A 22,345-nucleotide genomic window follows, 5' to 3' on the forward strand; every position below is an offset into this window, starting at 1 on the left:
TAAGTATGTGCTTATGCATTTCAATGAACAGAGATAGCCTGTTGAATCAAAGGAACTACTGAGAGCAGAAGCCCTTAAAAATAAAGATTTTTTTTCCTGTAAAAGTATCTGTTATTTATTCCCAAGTTCTTATCTTGTTTATAACGAAGAACAAACAAAATTCCTTTCCCAAAGATGGATGATCCTGGAGCATATGCATACCAAAGAGGGACAAAAATAAGCTTGATTTTAGACAGAATAAATAAGCAAATGCTTCTTAGTCTCTTGCCTTCTATCTCTCTCTTTTGTCTCTTGTATTCCTCTGTACCCAGTAAGCATAAGGTATTATGGCCTTATCCAAAGTCTGCTGAACTTGATGGAACTCTTTCTGTTCGCTTGAATGGGTTTTGGAGCAGACCTGGTGGCAGAGTATGGCAATATCTTTATAGAGGCTTCTCATCTACTGTCTAGAAAAAGGAATATTATTAAAATACCAGCCCAGAACACAGCCCCCAAGAACTGTCAATATTCACTGTGTTACTTAATTTAAAATTACCCTGTTTTCTTGCTGAACTTTCTTTAGGAGTATCAAGTCTGTAACACTGGATAGGCTTCCAACCTCTGGCTCATTTTATAGACAATCTTTGAACCACTATTGCCTCTGAAGTACATCACACACAAAAGTAAGTACACAAGCAGTAGCTTCCAAACATTACCATAAACCATATTTAAGATGAATGTGCCCCAAACCAGAAGTCCCCATGGTTGCAATAAAGATGTTTGCTGCTGGTGATTTTTGTCACTGGGCAAGGCACAGCCTGACAAGCTGGGGGTGGTGGGGTTGCATAGTCAGGGTGGTGTCCTGGCCTCTCCCCTGATAAATCCAGCTGATAAAGCCACCATGGCTTTGGTGAGACGGGAACACAAAATGCCTATATGCCCTTCTATTTCAGCTAATGAATTTCACATGAATAAGCTGGGACATTTTTGCCACCAAGGCCCTGACCCAGCTGTCACTGCTGCCACAAGGGACTCCACTAGAGGGCTGCTATGGAAGTGATCCCCACAGTGGGACAAGCTCATGGCTCCTGTGCCACCCAAGTCCCATGGATGGATGCATTTCACTGTTTGACAGGGATTTTCCAGACCCTTAAGTGTTACCTGTGGAAACACTTGGCCTCTTGCATGTCATAGAAGGGGCTCAAGCATGTCCAGAGAAGGACAGCAGAGCTGTGGAAAGGTCTGGAGCACAAGTCTGATGAGGAGCAGCTGAGGGAGCTGGGGGGGCTCAGCCTGGAGAAAAGGAAGTTCAGGGGTGACCTTCTCACTCTCTACAACTCCATGAAAGGAGAGTGTAGCCAGGTGTGGCTTAGTCTCTTCTCCCAAGTAACAAGGAACAGGACACAAAGAAATGGCCTCAAGTTGTGCCATAGGAGGCTTAGATTGGATTAGGAAAAATTTATTCACTGAAAGGGTTGTCAAGAACTGGCACAGGCTGCCCAGGCAAGTGGTGGAGTTGCCATCCCTGGAGGTATATAAAAAACATGTGGCTGTGGCACTTGGGGACATGGGTTAGTGGCGAGCTTGGCAGTGCTGGGTTAACGGTTGGAGCCAATAATTTTAGAGATCTTTCCCAATCTAAACAATTCTATGATTCTGTACTGGTATCACACAAAACTGAGTCAACAAGAGGCCCCCCAGGCTCAGGTCCCCAGCCCCACACTAAAAGCAGAGGGGTACAGGCAGGTCTGATTCATGTATATATTGTTGCAGTACTCAATATACACTTCGAAATCTGAAAGCAGATTGTAACTTGGCATCTATAACTAAAAGGTATCGATACACAGACACTCAGTGTGCTTTTGCAAAATGACAGAAAACCTGTTCTTTTCATGTTTTCTCAATACAAACATGATTGCATTTTGCTTTAGAATACTACTGCTCTGAGACATATTATCATCAGGTAAATGAATTTGTTACCCATATTAAATCCTTGTAAATAAGAGAAGCAGACCAACCTGCATGTTTTTTTCTTTTCTTTTCTTTCTTTTTTTTTTTTTTGTTTGCATGCTTAATACAGAACTAGCAGGTTTAAAATCTCACTGAACATTCTATGTGAATTATCAGATTCTAGAGTAATGTGGGAAGGAAAATAATGAAAAGTACAGCTTTTCATTTAAACATATGCAGCTCTTTTCATGCAGGGTTTTCTTTTAGGATTGTTTTTCTGTTTTTTTTTCTTTTTAAATTACACTTTGCATTAAAGAACATAGCCGGTGTAAACACAGTCTGTAACACTTATAAAACAGTGCAAACTTTGTAAATTTTTGGAAGGAGGTTGAAATACATGTATTTATAATGGAGGTAAAATCACTTTCTTTCTCAGTAGAAAAATACATCTATTAAACACCTATATGTTTGGAACTTAACTTCACAAAAGAGCAAGTTATAGTTCTATACTGTGTAATAAATTAATATCTTTCCTAGATTTCCATTTTCAGTGTTAGTGTCAAATGCATAATAACATTAGAAAAAAATGAGAGAAACATGTATTATTTAGAACCTAATGAAAAATCTTACTGACAATAACTGGTGAAGGAGGGCATAGAATAAAGAACTGGGAAAGAAGCAATGGAAAAATACTGACCTCTATGAATTATTGCACATTTGAGATAATTTTCATGGCCTTTGAGCCAATTCTGGATACTTTTTCAGTCTTAGGTCAGTGCTTGTTTCCATTTGACAATTTACAATTTAGGTACAATTCAGGAACCACTGCAAAATGTCAAGGATTTACTGAGCTTGTTTGCTGATGAAACCACAGGCAGCTGAGTGCAGAGTGCTAACTTTTATTCATGCAATCAAAGCAAACAATGGTAAAGACATACTGAAGCACAGGCAGGGTTGCCTGCCATAAAAATATTTTTGGGAACTTGCTCCAGCAGATCTTATTGAGACAAAACTCTCATGTCTGCTGTGTTTTAATTAGAGCCATGCCAAAAACTGCAAAACTGGATTTTGCCTTCATTATTTGGAGCTTTTTTCCTTTAATACAGTTGTCTCCATTGCCTGACCCTGCAATCCTTAACCAGCTGAGTATGGAAATCTCCATGAAACACACTGGTACTTGCTGAGCAGCAATGCCTGATGCTGAGCACTTGTGTAACAATTCTCATCCACTAGCAGCAGGAATGCCATTCAAGAGAGCTAAATGACAGTATCCTATTTGACTGATGGGATCACTCACACAAGTGTGAAATGAACAACCTTACCAGTTGCTTAAAAATATCACTTTTCACTAGTTGCACAGACAGCAGAAATATACCTGCTTCTGCCATATTTAAAAGATACATAAATTGGCAGGTAGACAAACAAGAGAGAAAACTGTTTCAGGTGATTATCACTGCAACAGAAGTCAGACTTACTAGTAAACCTGAATAATTTAGCACTTAATCTCTGAATATTGCTGTAGTACTTCTTTTCTATTGCTGATGTTCTCACAAAAAAAGGTTAATTTCAAATTGTAACTACTGGTTTTGGAAAAAAAATACTACATAAAATTACTTCACTACAAATCTTAGATCTTAAGAAATTTCATATTAATGAACTGGCCATTAGACAGCTAAATTTATATTTAAACCACTTGGAAAAAGTCATTAAAAATCTGCAAAAAATTGTGAAATAATCTATAGTTGACAGAAAAAAAATTTTTTACATCCTCCTAAACATCTTCCAGTATTCTAGTAAGTTGTTTAATAAAACCACATTGCTAACCATTGACTAGGAATACAACATCCCTCAATAATAAAATGAAGAGATGCTGATGGGAGCAGGTGATTTATTTTGTAGTAACTGCTACTATGCACTTCATTGATAAAGCTTCATCTGCATTGTTTCAGCTGGGCATCTTCTAAGAAGTATTTGCAAGACAATGTTACCAGGAAGGTTTCCTCCTCCTTCCTTTTCAGGATGATTCACCCCTTGTGGTCTGTGCAGGAGATAATAATTTTTGTGGCATGATTAGAATTTCAAACTGTACTGAAGTCCATATGAAAAACCCAACAACTTCTGTGTATTTCAAATACTGTTACTTAAATATATATGGATGTTGGAGATTGTATACAGTGACCTTTTATCCACCCCAGACTGTAAACCGACTGTAAAGTGACAGGATGAGTTTTTTCTCTCCCCTGTCCTTTTTAAAGAAGCAATAAAACTGTACATTAAAAGACAGGAAGGACATTACTGAGTTACAAAAGAATGCCCCCCTTCGTCAATAATTTGTAAATGTAAACAAAAGAGTTCAAGTAGAAAAGCAAACAAGTGTGCTGCTGCTTCGAATAGGTTTTCTCACCCCATGGGGTTTAGGGCAAAGTTCTTTACAGACTTGTCTTCATGACGGCCATAAAGCATCTCTAAAGAGCCCTGATGTTCACTACCAGATATCACTGGTGAAGCTGAGCTCCTTGGCTGATAAAGGTAGCAAGGGGTTGTTCCTGTGGAACTCCTGGGGGTCCTTGGCGGCGTTGTTCAGAGGTAGCTGTCCGTTGAGGAGCGACAGGGGGATGTTACAGTACGTGTGGTGGTTGGTGATGGAGGCGATGGGCAGCGTGGCTGCGGACACGTCGTACTCGTACCCTCTGCAGTAGTGTCTCATGTGCACAGAGTCTGCCTGCTGGTAATCGGTTAAATCCGCCCGCGACTCCACCAGCGTGGCAGAAGTGCTTGTGACGGCAAGAGAGGGCACAGTCTGGAGGTCTCCAAAGAGGCCCTGCTCTGCAGAATCCAGGACCTGATGCCGAGACACCACCTCCTTTTTCTTCCCTGGCATTTCAAAGACTAGGCGCTTCCAAAACTTAGAATTCAGCTTGCTGCTTTTTGGTCCTTTCCACTTGACCACTGAGAGAAGTTTGATGGTGTGCTTTAATGATTCCACTTCATGATAATTCACCTTCCCTTTTAATTCAGTACACTCAATCAAAATAACTTTGATTTCTCCACTGACTAGCATGTTATGGAGTCTGTTTTCCATCTCAAAAATACTCCATCCTCTCCTGAGAACATAGTCTGGAGTTAACACGATAATGAGTCTTCTGCTTTGCTCAACACATCTTGTGAGATCTTCAATGTAGGCTACAAATTATAGAAAGAGAGAAAGAGTAAAGAAGTCTATTGTATTAAAACATCAGGCTTGCAATCAAGTATAACAAAATCCTACAGTTTACTGATCCACACCATTTAAAACAATGGGCATTTCAATATACTCCAACAAAAATAGGATTGTGTATCAGAAAATATTTCTATTTATGGAGTACACATAGAAAACTCCTTAATAACATCCTCCATGCTTTGCTATTTTTCCCTGTTCATTGCAGCAGAATGGCTTAACACCCTTGCTGTGTAGGTGCATTAGTGAATAGAAACACACAGTTCACTTAGTGAAAAAAATACAGGTCAAGATCAATGTAATGTTTGTGTAAATTCTAACATTAACATTGGTTATGATTAACACCATGCTGAGGGAAGCACGCTCTGGGAAGCAGTTCCCATGTTCCAGATGCAAAGACATGAGGGTGCTGCAGGGTGTATGAACCATAACTTGCAAAAGCTCAAAAAGAAATGAACCCTCATCACATGCAGAACTTGTGCTATTGCATAGAAGCATCACGGTAGTTTTTTCTTCTTCAGGTATTGACCACAAAAGCATAAGAACATTCTCTGTGGCCCAGTGGTCTGTTTTAATATCACAAACCTGTGCTTCTATGTACCCCAAGGTATTAACAGAAACTTCACAAGTGACAGGAACAAATGGAAAATTTAAACATATTGGAAGTATTTATTTGTTCAGACATCAGTGACAAAGAAAGTAGTAGAATTCTTTTATTCATGCATGCCAAGTAGTTGCAAGCAATCAGTGTAAGCAGAAATGCCAGCCCATCAGAAGGTCCACGATGCCAGTTTATGGAACTTCAAAATATTCGTGAAATTGGACTTGGATCCCTGAGTTTCACTTATCCCAGGGATGGTAGGGAAGAGAAGCCAAATACATGGGGCTGACATGGAACAGGATGGGAAAGAGATCTACTTACAGACCTGATCCAAAACCCATTCAAATGAACAGACTTCAACAAACTTCAATGGGTTTTGGGTCAAGACCAGAAAAATTAAATCCCTTGAACAAAATCACTAAGGGCAGAAAATGTTCATTAGTTGCACAGCATTATAACTGCAAGCTTTGAGACAGGATATCTTTGTGTTTTTAAACTACATGAACCTCTTGACCATGCTACTGGAAATGTGCTGCCTGACAACAGAGAAGAAGCACGTGTTAGAAATGAAGACTTGGACACAAGAGCTGCACAGAACAGATCTTTACTCAGCACAGGGCAGGACCTCTCTTACACATCTGCCCTCAGCAGGAACAATAGTTACAAACAACATAATCAACATCTGTTACTGCAAGACTCATTTTATAGTCCCAGGCACCATACCACAGCATGCTTATTCACACCACTTCTAGTAAATAGCTACAAAATAGGCCAACAGGAACATTCTAAAATAGATTATTTTCATGAGACTGAAGGCATAGTTAGCATCGAATCTGCCTTTACCAATGTTTTATTTCACCACTTAGCAGCAAGAAGAATTTCTTTCACAAATGGAAAAAAGAGGCAGTTGCAAACATCCCACAGACACACAAAAATTTAAGACATACACATATATTACAAATGTCTATGCAACAATCCTGACTTTTAGTTAATGGTTTAGGACTTTTTAATCATGCAGCATTTACAGGGTTTTTTTTTCTTGAAATACTTTATGAGGAAAACCCCCACATTGTTCTGTGTAAAATAGTTACTCATTAATGAAAAAATTAAACATTAAAATCCATGGGAGAGGCAGTGGAGCGGGGAGAGAATCAGCAACAATGAGAAAATGATAAGCAGAACTGGTGAAACAAAACTTAAGGAAAGGTAGAAATGTTCAATACAATGGAAAGATATTATCCCAATGTATCAACAGCTCAGACTCTTCATTTTCTTCCTTTCTTTCTGCTCCCAAAAAGAAAGAATTTAGGTGGGAAGCTTCATCATTAGAGGTTGAATCTGCAAGATACAGTAAAACAACAAACTATCATGCATCTTTCCTGAGACATATTCATCCCTCCTCCAAACAACTCAGAACACTGCTATGCACAAGACAGTTCTCTGCAGGACACAATACTGGGCAGTATCGTATGTCCAGGGTAGTGCTGAGCATGGCCATGCATATTCAAATGCATCCAACTGAGAAAAAACACAAACCAACAAAACAAACAAAAAAATCACTCCACTTTAGTCTCTTCAAATATCCAGCACCAATCATTTCAATAGCAATACCCCAGCAATAATCCGTCATACCATCACAATCAAAAAGTTGTCAGCCTTCGCTTTGGGCGAACAGGGTGGGAAGAAGATGGGAGAAATTCCCTATTTTCTTAGGTGGACATTTCTCTCCTCTGTGCTTCTCATGTCTCTTTTGGATGCCCTCCTTCCTTACCGGGTACTGCTACAGGTTAGAGCTCTGTCCTCAGCTGACTAATGAACACCTTCACAAACCACAAACCATCATGAGGTGATCCCTCAAATTCCACGTTTGGAGCTGGTCACTAGTAGATGTGGCCAATGAACAGGGGACCTGTTGATGCACTGAGGATAAAGTACACTGAGTTACAAGAAACTGGAACCCCGAATTTCCAGCCATCTGGTCCAGAAGTACTTAGTACTCCCACTAACTCCAGCTTGGGACTACTACCGAAGGCAGGTGACAATTTTCCTGGAGCCTGTGGTTCCATTGGGTGCACTCTACAATATGTCAAATTTGCACAACTTGAACACTTCTGTGAAGAAAAGCATGGGGAGACATATTCCTGTCTCTGGAAATTCCAGCTCTGTTTTTCCCAGTGGTACCAATCTGACTGCATAAACCTCTGAATTGCTAAATCATCTGCTCTCCTTTTACTTCAGAATTGGAGACTTCCCAAAATACCACAGGTTCAGTTGTCTGTCTCAAGCGTTCAGTCCATTAGAAGGTACTAACTCCAAGCAATCTATATTACAATGTGGGATGGAGAAAGGGTTGCTTTCACCTTTCCAGTAAGCTAAGAATTATTGTCAGGCAATGGCTCTGTTTCATTTACAAGAAAAAAACTGAATGGGGACTTCACGAATAATGTCACCAACTACGATCAACTGTAAAATTCCAGAGCAACGTATTTCCATCAGATAAATATAACTTTGCTGTAACTTCACTTTTGCTGCAGGAGGTGTCAACTTCAATGATAAGGGGAGAAAAAAAATTGTCTTGACAAAGTCAGTATGGAATTATTCACTTTTAAGTCCCAGGAACTGTATTTTATCATAAATTAGAATGTAAAAATAATGTGTCAGCATTAGAATGAACCCACTTGATTTTACTGAAAAAGCACATTTTAAATTTTGACCCTATTCCCCCCTCACTGAAACACTATTTGGCAGTATGGTACAAAACTGTTCTCAAAATGTTAGCAATTCCCATAGGTAAAATAAGTTTACATTGTGAGTGGCTCTATCAGTAACTTGCATCACGTTCAGTGCAACGCCCAAGGAGGAATGGACAGCAAGAAGTGTTATACCCAAACCCAAACACTGTTTTTGTATGGCTGCCCTTGAGTAATGGAGACATATCACTGGACAGCAAGTATGTCCTTGCCAAACACAGTCTACGTGTAACAATGCTGAACTGTAGTTCGAAGCACTGAAGAAGAGAATTCCAAGAGATGCATCCCATTTGCAATTAAATCATGTGGAACTGCCTATGGAATCCTGAATGAGCTACATTAACCACAGGCTGGAAGGAAACCTAGTATGCAAGCAGACTAGGAGCAAGGAAATCAATGAAAACTATTGGCACAGAGTTGCTTACACAAAGAAATGACTGACTAACCACATTTAGATGCTTTGCAGAAGAAGTTGAGGGAGAAGGAAAAAACACTAGAAACCATATAAAGTCCTATGGATATTTTTGGGAAACATGGTTTGCAGCACTACAAGAACCAAAGAGTATCTACCATCCAATCCATGCTGGCTGGTTCCTGGCACTCTGAAAATAACTAGCATTTCTGTGTTTGGCAGTGTGACCATCACTTGAGAAAGTTATTTACAGAAGAGTAATTCAGTTCTGGTTTCCTAACTGAATAGTTCCCAAACCCTGAGTCTGATTACTTTATTATAACACCAATGATTGTGTGTCTTGCTTTTCCTATTTATTAAATATGTTTTGCTTATCTTAGCTTGGACCAGAACAGCTGAAACACAGAGCAGAGTAATGGCCCCTTCCCAGAGAGAGCCCAAGCCCCAGATGAGCTGAGGGACAGCTGATGAGTACAACATAAAGAAACAAGTGCAGATTAGTGCACTACAGGACAGCCAGCCCTTCTGCCTTTTGTTCATATTTCTTCCTCTTTCAGCTGTCATCTGTGTGTATCCCTGCTACCCTGCCCATGCCAGACATTAAAAGTAAGATTCATACAGAGCAGACAACCAGGGACTTCTGGAAGGAGTTTGTGGACCTGGATACTGTATTCCTGTTCCAAAGAAATGGTCTCCCATACCTAATTAAGGCTCATTGGGAAACCTAGACACATGGTCCAACTGGGTTTTCTTCATGCAGGAACCCAAGAAGCTGGAAATCACCAGGCAAAAACCACACACATGGGCAGACAAAACTACAAAGTGCCAAAACTGCAATGTTGACTGTCATGTGCTTTTTATCACATGCTTTAGACACTCTCCCCTTGTGCTGAGAACTTCTCACTTTTCAGGTAAACAAATATTTTTATTCTATCACTGTTGTTCTCTTCACTGCCTGATCTTCATACCCTGGGCTGAGCTGGAGTGAATTGTTGGTGTTTTTTCATTCCTGTCAAGATCAAATGCACATATGCTTAGAGAACTAGATGATGCTCTAATAGATATGTATTGCTGGTATTAAAAGTCTAACTTGACAATTTTTACTTCTTCACTTTCAGGTTTTAAAATAATTTGCAGAAACCATGGAGAAAAGTACCTTCCTCTGATGTAGTCCTGATTTTAGAAGAGTGAAGTGCAAATATATATTTTTCTCTGCAGACATCATCCTTGGCAAGACAAAAAATGGCTCAGGTGAAAACATAACTCTTCCTTTTAACCCCCTGCCAACTACTTCATCTCCTCAGGTCTTCTAACACTGAATTAGAAAAACTCACAGAGCTTCAGAGTTTTTGTTGTGGGAAAAGGTTTGTTAAAAGAGCTCTGAAAATGAATAGGGTGAAAGTAATGAGACCTGCTAAGGAATTCAGTAACAACTGCAAGTGCATCTCAGGGATCACAGCCTCCTTATGCAGGTTAACTTGTCCAATTACACCTAAGTTACCTGGGTAGGGAGGTGTGTGTGCTGTCAGCTTCAACAGAATGAAGAACACTCATTCTGTTAAGACCAAAGAATAATCTTTAAGAAAGAATAGCTACTACAGTACTTCCCATAACATGCAACTCAGTTCCTGGGTTACAAACTTGGTCTACATTGCCATGACTCCCTGCTGGGTTGCCCCTCTTGCCTCCCAGCCAGCATGGCCATGTAGGATTCTTTTCCATCTCGCCAGTTCAGGGAGTTGGATCCATCCACGCTGCTCTCAGGCAGCACCAAGAATCATCACAAAGGTCCTTGCTGGCCACTGTGTGATGGGCATCGCTGAGGCCGTTGGCATCCTTCATGGTGGTTCTCCCTCCCAGTAGGACAAAATGCTCCACTGGGATAAAATTTGCATCCTGGCAGAGCTCAGAAACCAACTGCAAAACATGACTCAGCCCTGTCTGACCTGAACCCTGGGATCTGCTTCCCAGTGGTGGAGAGGTGGCCTTAGTCCCCACAGCCACCACCTCCGTTCTCCTGGGGACAGCAGCAGTTGCTCCATGGACATCCCTGAACCAGACGGTTCCCAGCGCAGAGCTGAAAGCAGAGCTCGGCCTTCCCCTTTGGAGAAGGTGGGTGTGTCCCAGCCACAGCACATCTGGCTGTAATCTCCCCCTCGGCTACACAGGGACATGCAGAGCCCATCACAGCTTTTCCCCAGAGGTTAGCGATGAGCCAGCTGGACAAAAACACAATCAAACTTGTCCCTGAATTTTCCCGAAGTCAGCTTTTTAGGTTGTTTGGAGAACTGCGCAAGAAAATTAATGAAATACTATTTAACAAATCTATTTTTTGTCTGCTCTCAAATGCACGGAGCAGCTGTATGAGCTGCTGCATGCCAAGAAGGAAGCGAATGATGCACACCCTCCCGTGGCAGCTCCTCACAACTGCAGGGATTGCAGGAAGCACCTGCTGTACACAGCTCCTGGCTGCACTACTGAGGTGACACACACCAAGGTACACAGGATAGAGAAGACACACATCAGAGCAGAGTGGGAAACGAGTACATTGATGAAAGTAATTTACACTGAAAGATGAGGAAGTGAAGCAAATGTGAGAAGAGATATTTCCTAAAATAAAACGATAGCTGTGATCAACACCCCAGTTTTTTATAGAAATCTACCCTGGAGAGCTATATGTTTTGTCACATCCACCACTTTTTGACTCAGTCACTCTAAAATACGTTATGTTTACCTCTGAAGTTTCTAGCCAGTCCATTCCACATCACACTGCCTTCAATAAGTACTGCAAGTCCTTGTGAGAGTGGTGAGTATTAGGCAGAACACAGCCATGCTCCACTACTCCAGGGCACATGGAGAGCTCACAAATGCAGGAGGCCAAGTCTTCCCTCCTTCCCCATCCCCTCACCCTCACTCTAGCCCTTCTTGAAATAAAGTGCTTTCCCCCATATCTTTTTCAAAGCTAAAGTATGCAAATCACACTCATTTAAGTGCCACATTTTATTCTGCTGTGTCATTATGTCTGATTAGGCGTTCTTGAAGCTCCATGTATTAGAATCAGGCCTTTTCATAATACTGAAGAAGTGAGTTTGAGAGGAAAGAAGAAGGATTAAATCTGTGAATACTCATAAATGAGAACTGACATTTTCAGGTACCCTACATTTTCAGGAGAGGTTTAATGAATACCCAAAGTGATGGCAAGTATTTGCTGAGCACCTTGCTGACAAAAATAGACAAAAATAAAATACCGTGCTGGCTGGTACAACAATCGGAAAAAAGAAACTCATTTCAGATTAATCTATGCTTTAGCATAGTTATCATTGAAGGGTTAACTTTAAACTTCTTAGTTCACTTGCATAATTGCTATGTATAACTGCTATATTGCTGGATATGAAACAACTAGTTACAAGAATTCTGTGGTTTTTACCACAAAAAGATGTATTTTCTCTTAATAATATCTAAAAATTTGATATAACTTGCTTGTACTGTAAGAAATAAGAAAGCTATAAGCCAAGTTGCCTTTCTGGAATTTGTCACTATGGCAGACAAACTTACACCTTGCAGGGGCAAAAGCAAATCAGCTCTGAACTAGGAGTTGTAAATGCATGTGATAAATTCAAGCCCCCTGCACAGGACTTTGCATGATCTCTGGTGAGGCTCTGACTCCTCTTTCCCTGTGGTCAAGGCTTCAGAGCTCTGTTTCCAGCACTCTCAAATGCCAGAGAAGAAATAGGCTCTAACTTTTGGGTCAGGCACTGGGGTTTGGCACAGTGAGGCGGCAGTTTCAAGTCTTTTGGCAGGCAGGTTGTAATGCAGCTAAGCTCGAGCTGTTCCATGTTTGGGGACATCTGCTCCACTACAGCCATTGCTTTGTTCTGTTGTTCATGTTTCCTACACAGTAGCACATACAGAGAGAAGTTCATGTTCTCTTCTATTGCTTTTATGAAAGTGATTTGGAGATGGAATTTGTAAAAAAAAAAGCTGATTTTTCACAAGGTTAGCACTTCATATAAGTGTGATATTACAGTAACCATACTGTGCATTCAAAATTCATCAACACAATGGATATGATTCATGGTCTTTTTGGCTTGCTCAAAAATCAGTCTGGTAGAAGAAATGCCATAACTACCATAGGAAAGCACTGACCATTGGTAGAAACATCAAAAGGTGCTGCTGAATCTTCAGATGTGGCAGCAAAACAGATTTGAAATGGACAACTCTATTTCACTATCAGCATGGAAAACAGCATCAGCTCACAGGGCTATACACAGTCCTCTGAACAATTAGTATTACTTACACATTATCAGTGACTTACATGATGCCCACACTGCTCAGAATTCAATACTTAGTCAAAATTTTAATGAAGAAATCGTACCTTTACCATTAATGGGGAAACTGTTTAGATCTTTATGAGATCTCCAAGTTAAGGAAAAACCCAAAAGACAATAGAAAAGATGACTTTTACTTGTAAAGCTGCTGTAGATAAACAACTAATCACTGAAAAAAAAAAATCCCATTTTCAATCATGTAACAGAGATGATAAAATCCTGTTAGAAAATTTCCTGCTTAGTTACCTGTGTTTGATGTAGACATTTGGACTTGGTATTGCTTGCAGTGCTGCAGCCTTCCCTGTAGGAAGGTCCAGCTCCTGCCTCCACTGAAATCAATGGCAGTTCCCTCTGATTTCAGCAGTGCAGGAACAAGCTCCAACAGGGAGCTCAAAGTCGCAGTGCTGAGGAAACTTTTCCAATCTTTGCAACCACTTCCCAAGGTTTTCCATATCTAGTACTTATCACCTAGTCCAGGTCTTTGTGACACATCAGACAGAAATAAAACTGAAAGGTCAGAAATACTTACTTCCACTAGGGACCAGGTCCCTATCTGGAATGAAGAGCTTATATCCATAGTGCTTTTCTAGAACATCTGGCAGAACTTCAAGTGCAAACTGCTCCTCTTCATTATTATCACGATCTAACGCATCAGGATCCACTTTGGTGTATGAAAGATAAGCATCATATTCCTTGTTGTCTGTAAGAAAACAAATCATGTTCAGCCTGCTGTTTGCAAGAACACTATAAGGAATTCAGGGGAGTACTGGGAAATTGAATTATGCCTTGAAACCACCAAGCATTTCCCAACAAAATGGGGACTTTTCACAGGAACATATAATCTGGCTTCCAGACAGAAATCACATGGATCCTTTCAGTTTTCTTCTGCATGTTGAGCAGTAACTCTGCTCCATGTGGTCAGACACGTGTTACAGTTGAAAAGATGACGGGCAAAATTTTCATACAAATACTAAAGTGGAAACTTTTATTTTAAGCCTTTACATATTTGTAATGCAATTCTTTCAACTTCTATTCCTCAAGAGTGCTAGGATTATGTTAAAGTTTTGAGCTTGGAGAAGTTTTGAGCCTGGAAAGTTTTGAGCAAGGAATATTTCCTTCCACAAGTAATTGTGAGAAAAGACATGACTTAATTCAAATGAATACTGACTATTCAGAAAACAACGCCAAATACAAACAGCTCAAAGCTTTTTTTTTTCAGAAAATCCCATAGTTTTAAAAATCAATATCATAATTTTAGAGGTCACTTGATCCAGGAGATTTGAAATACTTGAGGATCACATTATAAGAGAGACAAATAACTCCCATAAAGGGCAACACTCCTTCTCCTCTTCCTCTTCCTCCTCCTCCTGCCCAGAACTGGGGCTTGTCTCAAGCTCTGCTTCTGAAACATGGAGCTAAGAGCTCATGAACAGAAGTGGTGCCACTACAGAGCTGGGGATCCATGCTGGGATCATGTCTTAGTGACATTTCTCTTTGTATTCCTCTGCAGTAATGGAAAATAGTATATTGAAAAAGTCAACCTTCAGCAATTCAGTCTCCAGGGAAGAGCACAGCTGCCATTATTTACAGAAAATGAAAAATCAAATAGTTAATGTTGTGAGAACAAAACTGCATGAATGGAGGGCTTCTGAGTACCAATTATCTGTAAAGAAGAGTGTACATGAAAGATAATTAAAGCAGTTAAAATTCATCAATATCTTCTGAAAAAACCCCAAATACCTGATCATAATAAAATATAACTCTTGATGACTTTGAACTGATGGTTACTTATAATTCCTGACACAAAGCCAGACCCATGAGGGTCAGAGCTGTAGTCAAAGCATGTGAATAATTACATACTCGTAAGAGGCAATTTGCCTAGTGTCACCATGGCTGTAGGGAAGGATGGAAGATGTCCACCTGGCTTGCTGACATTCCTCTGAAATCAACAGGCCAGCCAGCTTTGGAGGCCTGTCCTAAACCTGCCACCCTGCCCATAAGGAAGCCTGTCAAAACCTTTTAAGAGATGCCAGTGATCCCAGAGGCACCATCCCTGCAAAGGTTGGAGAGCTGTGCGAAGGCAGCAGTGCCCTGACATTCCTGGCTGCGGAGCACCGTGAGACCCAGCAGTCCCTGAGCCTCCTGCCCCTGCAGCTGTAGGGGGCACAGCTGCCCTCTCCAGTCACCTCAGCTCACAGTGTCAGTGAGCAAGATGTTGACAGAACCAGCTCCCTTGGGGCTCCTGGGAGCCCATGCACTGGTGTTACAGCTCCACAGTCTCAGCTCACTCCTCACAAGCTTCATGTACCAGGACAGAGAAGAAGGAGCTGCCCACACTCACCCACTGCTTGCTGTGGGGGCTCTGGAAGCAGCACTGATTGGAGCCATTTCCTAAATGGGTCCCTTAATCCTCAGTGTCATTTTCTCTAAAAGCAATGCTACACACAACACAGGAAGTGAGTGCATCCAACATTGCTTATGTGGGATATTTTTAGAAATCGGAATAAAGCAGATCTGTTGAGTTCCAAATCTTCTTTTTTACAGAAATACACATATGAGTGGAAAATGACCCTGTGATTGCATCTATACAGTTGAGTGCTCATGGGAGCTTTGTATGCTCCCACTACAGCCTACATGAGAAAAAACAAACATCCCCATATATGCTTTGACTTCTGTAACATTCTGTCTCCATCTTTCATCCTGAAGGATCAGAAGAAGATACAAAGCTGTGAAAGGTCTACAATCATGCACTGGAAAAATAAAAGGTTGTTTTCAAAATTTATAGGCACACAAAATCTCCTATGTACTCATGGGGCTTCCTCTAAACAACCAGAAAATAATATTGTTTCATAAATTAAGAAGTGATTGAACCAAGGAAGTTACATGAGTAAAAATGCAGCAGGTTCACACTGAAAACACAAGATAAATAAGTTGAAGCAGGCTGGAGGAAGTTACCACTTTTGGTTGGTGTGAACCAGGGATATTATGTTGGTATAATCCCACAGTGCTTGAGGTAAAGTACTTTCCAAACCACATAATTTCACCCTTCCCTTTGTCCTAGGTACCAGTATCTTAAGAGTATGGAAAAAGCATAATTTTAGTTTTTTCCTTTAGCAGGGGGGTGGTTTCTGAATGCAGGGGAGCCGGCCGAAGTCATAACACAAACACCGATACGATTTGAGCATCGTGCTCCCTTTAATCTTTACTTACACTCACTTATATCTACTTTACAAAGATTCACGCCCTATTCCCATGGGACAGCCTCTAAGCAGCAGGGGAGCCGACCAGTGTGGAACTTTGCCAAGGGTTCTCAAGGCTGCCTGCTGCCAGGTGTCTTTCAGGCCTGTCTGCAGCCTGAGGCCCCTTCAGGGGTTCTTCCTTAGCAGCCCTGGGGTGCCCAGACTGCCCAGACTGTCCTGGGGGATCATATGCCCCTGTTCCACATGGAATCCCTCTACACATCCCCCGTTTTCTTTTTGGGCAACCCAGGCCTGGTCGATGATCTTTCGCAGCCCCGCTTTAAGGCAAGAAAAAATACACCCAAATACTATTAAGCCTATTAAAGGTCGGGAGCCTGCGCTTCTGCCTTTGCAGCCATTTCTCCCTCAGACATTGGAGGGGTAACTTCCTTCCCTGCTGAGTCCAGCAACTCCCGCAGGGAATGCATGGGTGCCGCTGTTCCCTTAATCGGTCTGCCCGCGGTCAGCCTGAAGAATTGTGCAACCCTGGACTCCGCCCTGGTCTCCGGCCGCCACTCCATAAGACCCCCATCTGTTTCCTTCCCGGAGCCACCACCCCCTAAAGCCTCCATGGCCGCCGCGGCCACTGTCCTCTCAGCTTTCATCTCTGCGAGCGTGTTAGTCACGGCTCTCCAAGTTAATCTGAGAGCTTTAGTTTCTTTAGCTTCTTTTCCACCCTCAATTGTGGACAGCCACAGTTTGTTCCGAACTTCCCACCATGCTTCGGTCGAAAACAAAAGCAAAGTGTATTTCAAAAATCCATGTTCCCGGGCCCACGTAACGAGGTCAGTAAGATCTCGATCCTTTATAGTCTCACCTCTCTTAGAGAGGATACTGGCTAGGAGGCGAGTTCCAGCTTCATACTCCATAGCTTCTCACCTGTGGGCACCCGCTTGGCCACGCGAGCTCCGGTCTCCGGCTTCACTTGGCTTTGAGACCTGGTCTCCGGCTTCAGTCGGCTTTGAGACCACCCGTTCCTGCTCCCCAGGCTCCACCACCGATACAATGATTTGGAGTCTTACCGCATTCAAGAGAAAAAAAAAATCACTCGGGTCCCTGTTTGGGCGCCAGGTTTAGCGGCAGGGGGGGGTCCGAATGCAGGGGAGCTGGCCGAAGTCACAACACAAACACTGATACGATTTGAGCATCGTGCTCCCTTTAATCTTTACTTACACTCACTTATATCTACTTTACAAAGATTCACACCCTATTCCCATGGGACAGCCTCTAAGCAGCAGGGGAGTCGACCAGTGTGGAACTTTGCCAAGGGTTCTCAAGGCTGCCAGGTGTCTTTCAGGCCTGTCTGCAGCCTGAGGCCCCTTCAGGGGTTCTTCCTTAGCAGCCCTGGGGTGCCCAGACTGTCCAGACTGTCCTGGGGGATCATATGCCCCTGTTCCACAAGGAATCCCTCTACATTTTCCAGTCATACATGAGGATAGAGAAAGAGCAAGTTTCCTGATCTCTATTCCTGCTATTAGGCACCAAACAGAATATATGATAGTGAGAGGGAATGTGGGGGAAGAAAAATGGAAAACAGCCTAGTTTATTCCTAAACATACTCCCCAGGCAAGCTGCCCATTCCCACCAAGCTGTTTACAGTCTCCCAACTAACTGAGGCAACTAGTTAGCCTCAAAACAATCACCTCTCACTAGTCAGAGAAGGTCACTGGAAGCCTGGTGGCAATTCAATGAAAATGTTTCATGAAGAACACCTAGTGAAAGGCTGCTCAGATACATTATGGATCTCAGGAGAAGGGACCCTGGGAACATGTGGCACTGGACACATAAATGTAAAGAGTTCCCCTGAGGAGTGAGTTCACAAATGACATGTGAGCCTCTGTAACAGATTCATGAACAATTCTTCTGGCTTCCTTTTGCTCATGGCACAGCCCAGTCACATTTTCGTGAAAAGATTAATTGATCTCAGGAGGCTTTGGGAGAAAGTCTTAGGGCTTTACACTGTTGGGTGCTTAGTAGTTTAAACTAGCAGCAGGTATCTTTTGGGATTCATTTCAATCTCGCCACTTTGTTTCTCTGAAATATTTTCATTGCATATATTGAGTTTCCTGTGCAACTGCTTACCATCAGCTGCTTCATCTCCTCCAAAGTTCTGTCTGTAGAACAGCATTAACTCTATGTTGTAGCACTTATAGATGGTCACGAGCAAAATAAGCAGAAGAAGGATGGCTCCCAGTCCTCCAGCAAGTTCTATTTTGTAGATCAAATCTAAAATTAGCAAGGAAAGGCAAAAAGGTTATGATCTTTCCAAGCTTTATTTTCTCTAATCCACCGTACAATTCCACATAAAATGGTGCAGCTTCCAATTATAACCACCATAACATTAAGAATGCCTAATAATTTTGTCCATTACCTATTACTTAACTTTACTCATTTACTCCATCTACTGCCCATCTAAAATAACCATCTGAAATCCAGAATGCATATGAGGCTATACATGTAAGTCTCCTACACAGGAACTATGTAGTGATGTTACACAGAGGATTAACCAACTTTCAATGAGCTGGTGGAATTTGAAACTTCTGCATTGGCAGAGTGCATCAAATGCCATATGCAGCCTGTGAGAACAGATAAATTGTACCCCATTGGGCAGGATCTAGTCCGTTCCCCGCCAAATTAGACAGCTTTGGTTTTATATTTGTGAAGCCTGTGCACAAGCTGATGTGAGCTGCTAAGCTTGATCACTGGAAAAAGAGTTGAGCTTGCAGGAAGCCCAAGATAACACAAGAAGCCAGGAGCACATATCAGGCTGCAAAGAGCCACTTTGAGTTGTGATGGCTGCTAACAGAGTTCTCATGTTATTTGTAGAGTTCACATTATACTTTAATGGGACATAGTGTTAGTTAAAATTTCCTATTCAGATGCTTTTGTTAGGAAATATCACAAGAACTCAAAGAACTTCACAAATGCATCCAAACACAGTGATCCATTTTTTACAGCTGGGGAAACAGAGGCTTAAAAAAGAGAAGCAGCATGTTCAAGGTCATTCAGCAAACCAATGACAAAATGGGATAAAACCCCTTGGATACCAGTCCAGAGCTCCATCTGATGCAAGAGACTAACTTGAACAGCATTGCTCTTTATCCCAAAATGTCCTCTGAAAGTAATATTGCTCCTAACACCACCTGGCATATTACTTAGCCATAAAAGACAGAGGATGACAATTTGACTCTCACAGCCATGACATCTCAGATAAGATGTCATGAAGATATTTGCTCCTGTGATAAACACAGCAAGAAGTTGTCAAACTAATACAGGCGAGACAAAGTTTTTGTGATCTTTATGCTTCTAAAACTTAGGTCAGAAAAAATCACTTATATGTCATTTGTGTCACTTTCAAGATAAAAAGCAAATTAGTTGCATATCTTTGGGGGTTATTCTTGCCTCGCCATGCCTTGTATTTCAATAATTAACATCAGATGTCAAGCTATTCCCAGTTTACAGTATCTCTGATGTCTGTCTGGCAAGAAGTCATGGACTAATAGATGGAAAAGTCTATTATAATAGCTATTTAATCTCTCTGAGAACACAGGGAATTCATGGGACTTTTACTACACTGCCTGATAAAGCCTGCATGTGCTCTGGGGGATAAATCTAGGCAAATGGAGAACAGAGTTGGTTAAAATCACTTTTGAGGGGAATTTTGTTTTTATTGTACTGAATCTTTTTTGCTAGGAAACTGAGATGATGGCAAAGCCTTGCCAGCTTGGAAGGAGAGAATATGCTGAGCCTTGCAGCTCACACAGGAGCACAGAGCTGTGTCCACTTTTGTGGGGGGAAATGGCAGGGTATTAAGCAAACCCACAAAATCCAGCTCAAAAGGCAAAATTAAACAGCTTTTGCATGTCCTGTATTTGTCCTTCTGCCCCATGAACTCTCCTAGAGTACAGACAAAAGGAGGCAGAAAGCCAAGGCTTTTGAGCTCTCTTCATTTCCATTCCAAAGTGGAGGCAATGAGAAAAACCCAGGATGTTCAATTTTCTTGCCTACTCTACTTAGTCTTGGCCTCTGATTAATTCCTTCCTCCTCAAGTGGTCCTCACTGAGATAAATAAGGAAGCAGCATATCGAACACTAGACAAGAAGTTGAATCTGGTCTCTGTGCTATTACAGTGACCGAAAAATAGCAAATAATAATATTGATAGTTTCTAATGTAAAACAATGTAGAAAGACCTTGCCACAACATATTACACATATTACACATATTACAGAGGATCATGGTGTTTAAAATAGCAAAAGTCTCATAAATACCCAATGAATGAGAGACAAATACATTTTAGAAGTTCCTCATAATTTAGTAATGTATCAGTATCAAACCTGCCCCCCCTAAATTTAGTTCCTTGCATGTCTTGATTAAAGGCCTTGAAATAAATCGTTAGGAAAAGTCATCATAATATTTATTTTTATCTCAATTCACTACTTCTTGCCACTAAAAGCATGGTCTGACTTTATTCTGCAGTTTCTTACAAGTTATTTGTCTTTCAGAACAGTTATATTATAGACTATGTAGACTTCAATCACTAAAATACTGGACTGTTTTCAAATTCATTTGAAGGGAATCCTGAACTATTCCCACAACTAAGGGACAAGTGGGTGTATATTGCATTTCCATGTAATTTGAGCACCAAATATGCTAGGACAGCACAGAGAAAAAAAGAATTAAAGCAAACCAAACTCAGGATTTTCCAGAGCTTATTTCTGAACAGCTTGAAAGCAAGTAACAATGTGGTCTTTAATTAAGTCAGTAAAGAAGAATGTGACAGCAGACAGTTGTGTTCAGGTCTTAGAAGCATGTCTGATTCTGCCTTTGCATTGGTAGCTTTGGGTTTGAAGCTGGATTTGGTTCTTTTACAGGAGAAAACCCCAAACAATAAAAATAATCCTAAATGATGGCACATGCTTTGGGGCTATTGCCACACTGGAGCTGTGCAGACAGCACTCCTGTATTCTCCTGAAGATTTGTGGGGACTGTACCACTAATACAGCAAGAGACTTTAATATACTTTGCCTGAAACATTTGAACAGCTAATTTTTCTTTTTTTTCAAAGCAAAGTATGTGCTAAAAATAACCACCTGATGTCAGAACAATAACTCTAGAAACTCTTATACAACATCTACAACTTAGATTTTGGGTTTATTCCTATTTTTCATCGAAGCCAGATAAAAACAGAGCAGAAGGCAGGTCTGGAGACAGAACTATAAGTGCCTTTTGTCAAACATGGGTAATACAGCTCTTAACAGGTAAGAGTTTGGAGGGAGGGGGGTTTCTCTGACTGAGAGCTCTGTGCTGCAGCACATTGCAATAGAAATCCCTTCTTTGACACACATAAAGGATACTGGTCAACAGCTTTCTGCAAGTCCTAAATCTTGTCCCAGCTCAGTAAATACAGTAGTATTTCCTGGCTCATGAATATCTACAGTAAAATCCAAGCTGGAGAAAGTTAGGATAAGAAGCAATTAAATCAACTTGCAGAAAGGAAAAGTTTGGTCAAGTAGTTGTGAGAACTTAATAAATAACAAACAGGACAATGGGACAGGCAGTCAAAGGACACAGTAAAATACAGTGGTTATTTTAAATGACACTTTAATAGCTTGAAAATCAACTACTGAGAGTGCCTGAGGGGAATATAAGTTTTCTACAGCCACAGTGCAGAGAGAAATGAAATAGTAGCTGCAAAGTGATCCTTTCCACCTCCAAATTCTGTATTCAGCAGTGCTTCTTCCATAATTTCAGCAGAGCTCTGAAATACCTGCTTTTTTTGTTATAAATAAACCCAGCTCGTTATTCTACTATATGCACACAGCAGAACATTTACCAGTGCCAACAGAGATATACTTACTATCAGTTGTT

The 22,345-nt window shown here is 41.2% G+C and overlaps 1 protein-coding gene across 8 annotated transcripts in view; it reads right to left on the reverse strand.

Moving 5' to 3' along the window:
• Positions 1–1,726: 1,726 nt before the first annotated feature.
• IL1RAPL2 (interleukin 1 receptor accessory protein like 2) overlaps positions 1,727–22,345 on the reverse strand; it is a 393,260-nt gene continuing 372,641 nt past the window's right edge. For 7 of the 8 annotated variants that reach the window (XM_048318816.1, XM_048318811.1, XM_048318812.1 and 4 more), the window contains 3 exons: positions 18,559–18,702; positions 13,767–13,937; positions 1,727–5,112 (listed from right to left, as the gene is read on the reverse strand). In XM_048318816.1, coding sequence (XP_048174773.1) covers positions 4,415–5,112; positions 13,767–13,937; positions 18,559–18,702 — 1,013 coding nt within the window. In that variant the 3' untranslated portion in view covers positions 1,727–4,414. The remainder of the gene's footprint in view (positions 5,113–13,766; positions 13,938–18,558; positions 18,703–22,345) is intronic. The other variant, XM_048318818.1, reaches the window with a different exon arrangement.

Source organism: Corvus hawaiiensis, chromosome 14 (genome assembly GCF_020740725.1).
Source record: "Corvus hawaiiensis isolate bCorHaw1 chromosome 14, bCorHaw1.pri.cur, whole genome shotgun sequence".
Lineage (NCBI taxonomy): Eukaryota > Metazoa > Chordata > Aves > Passeriformes > Corvidae > Corvus > Corvus hawaiiensis.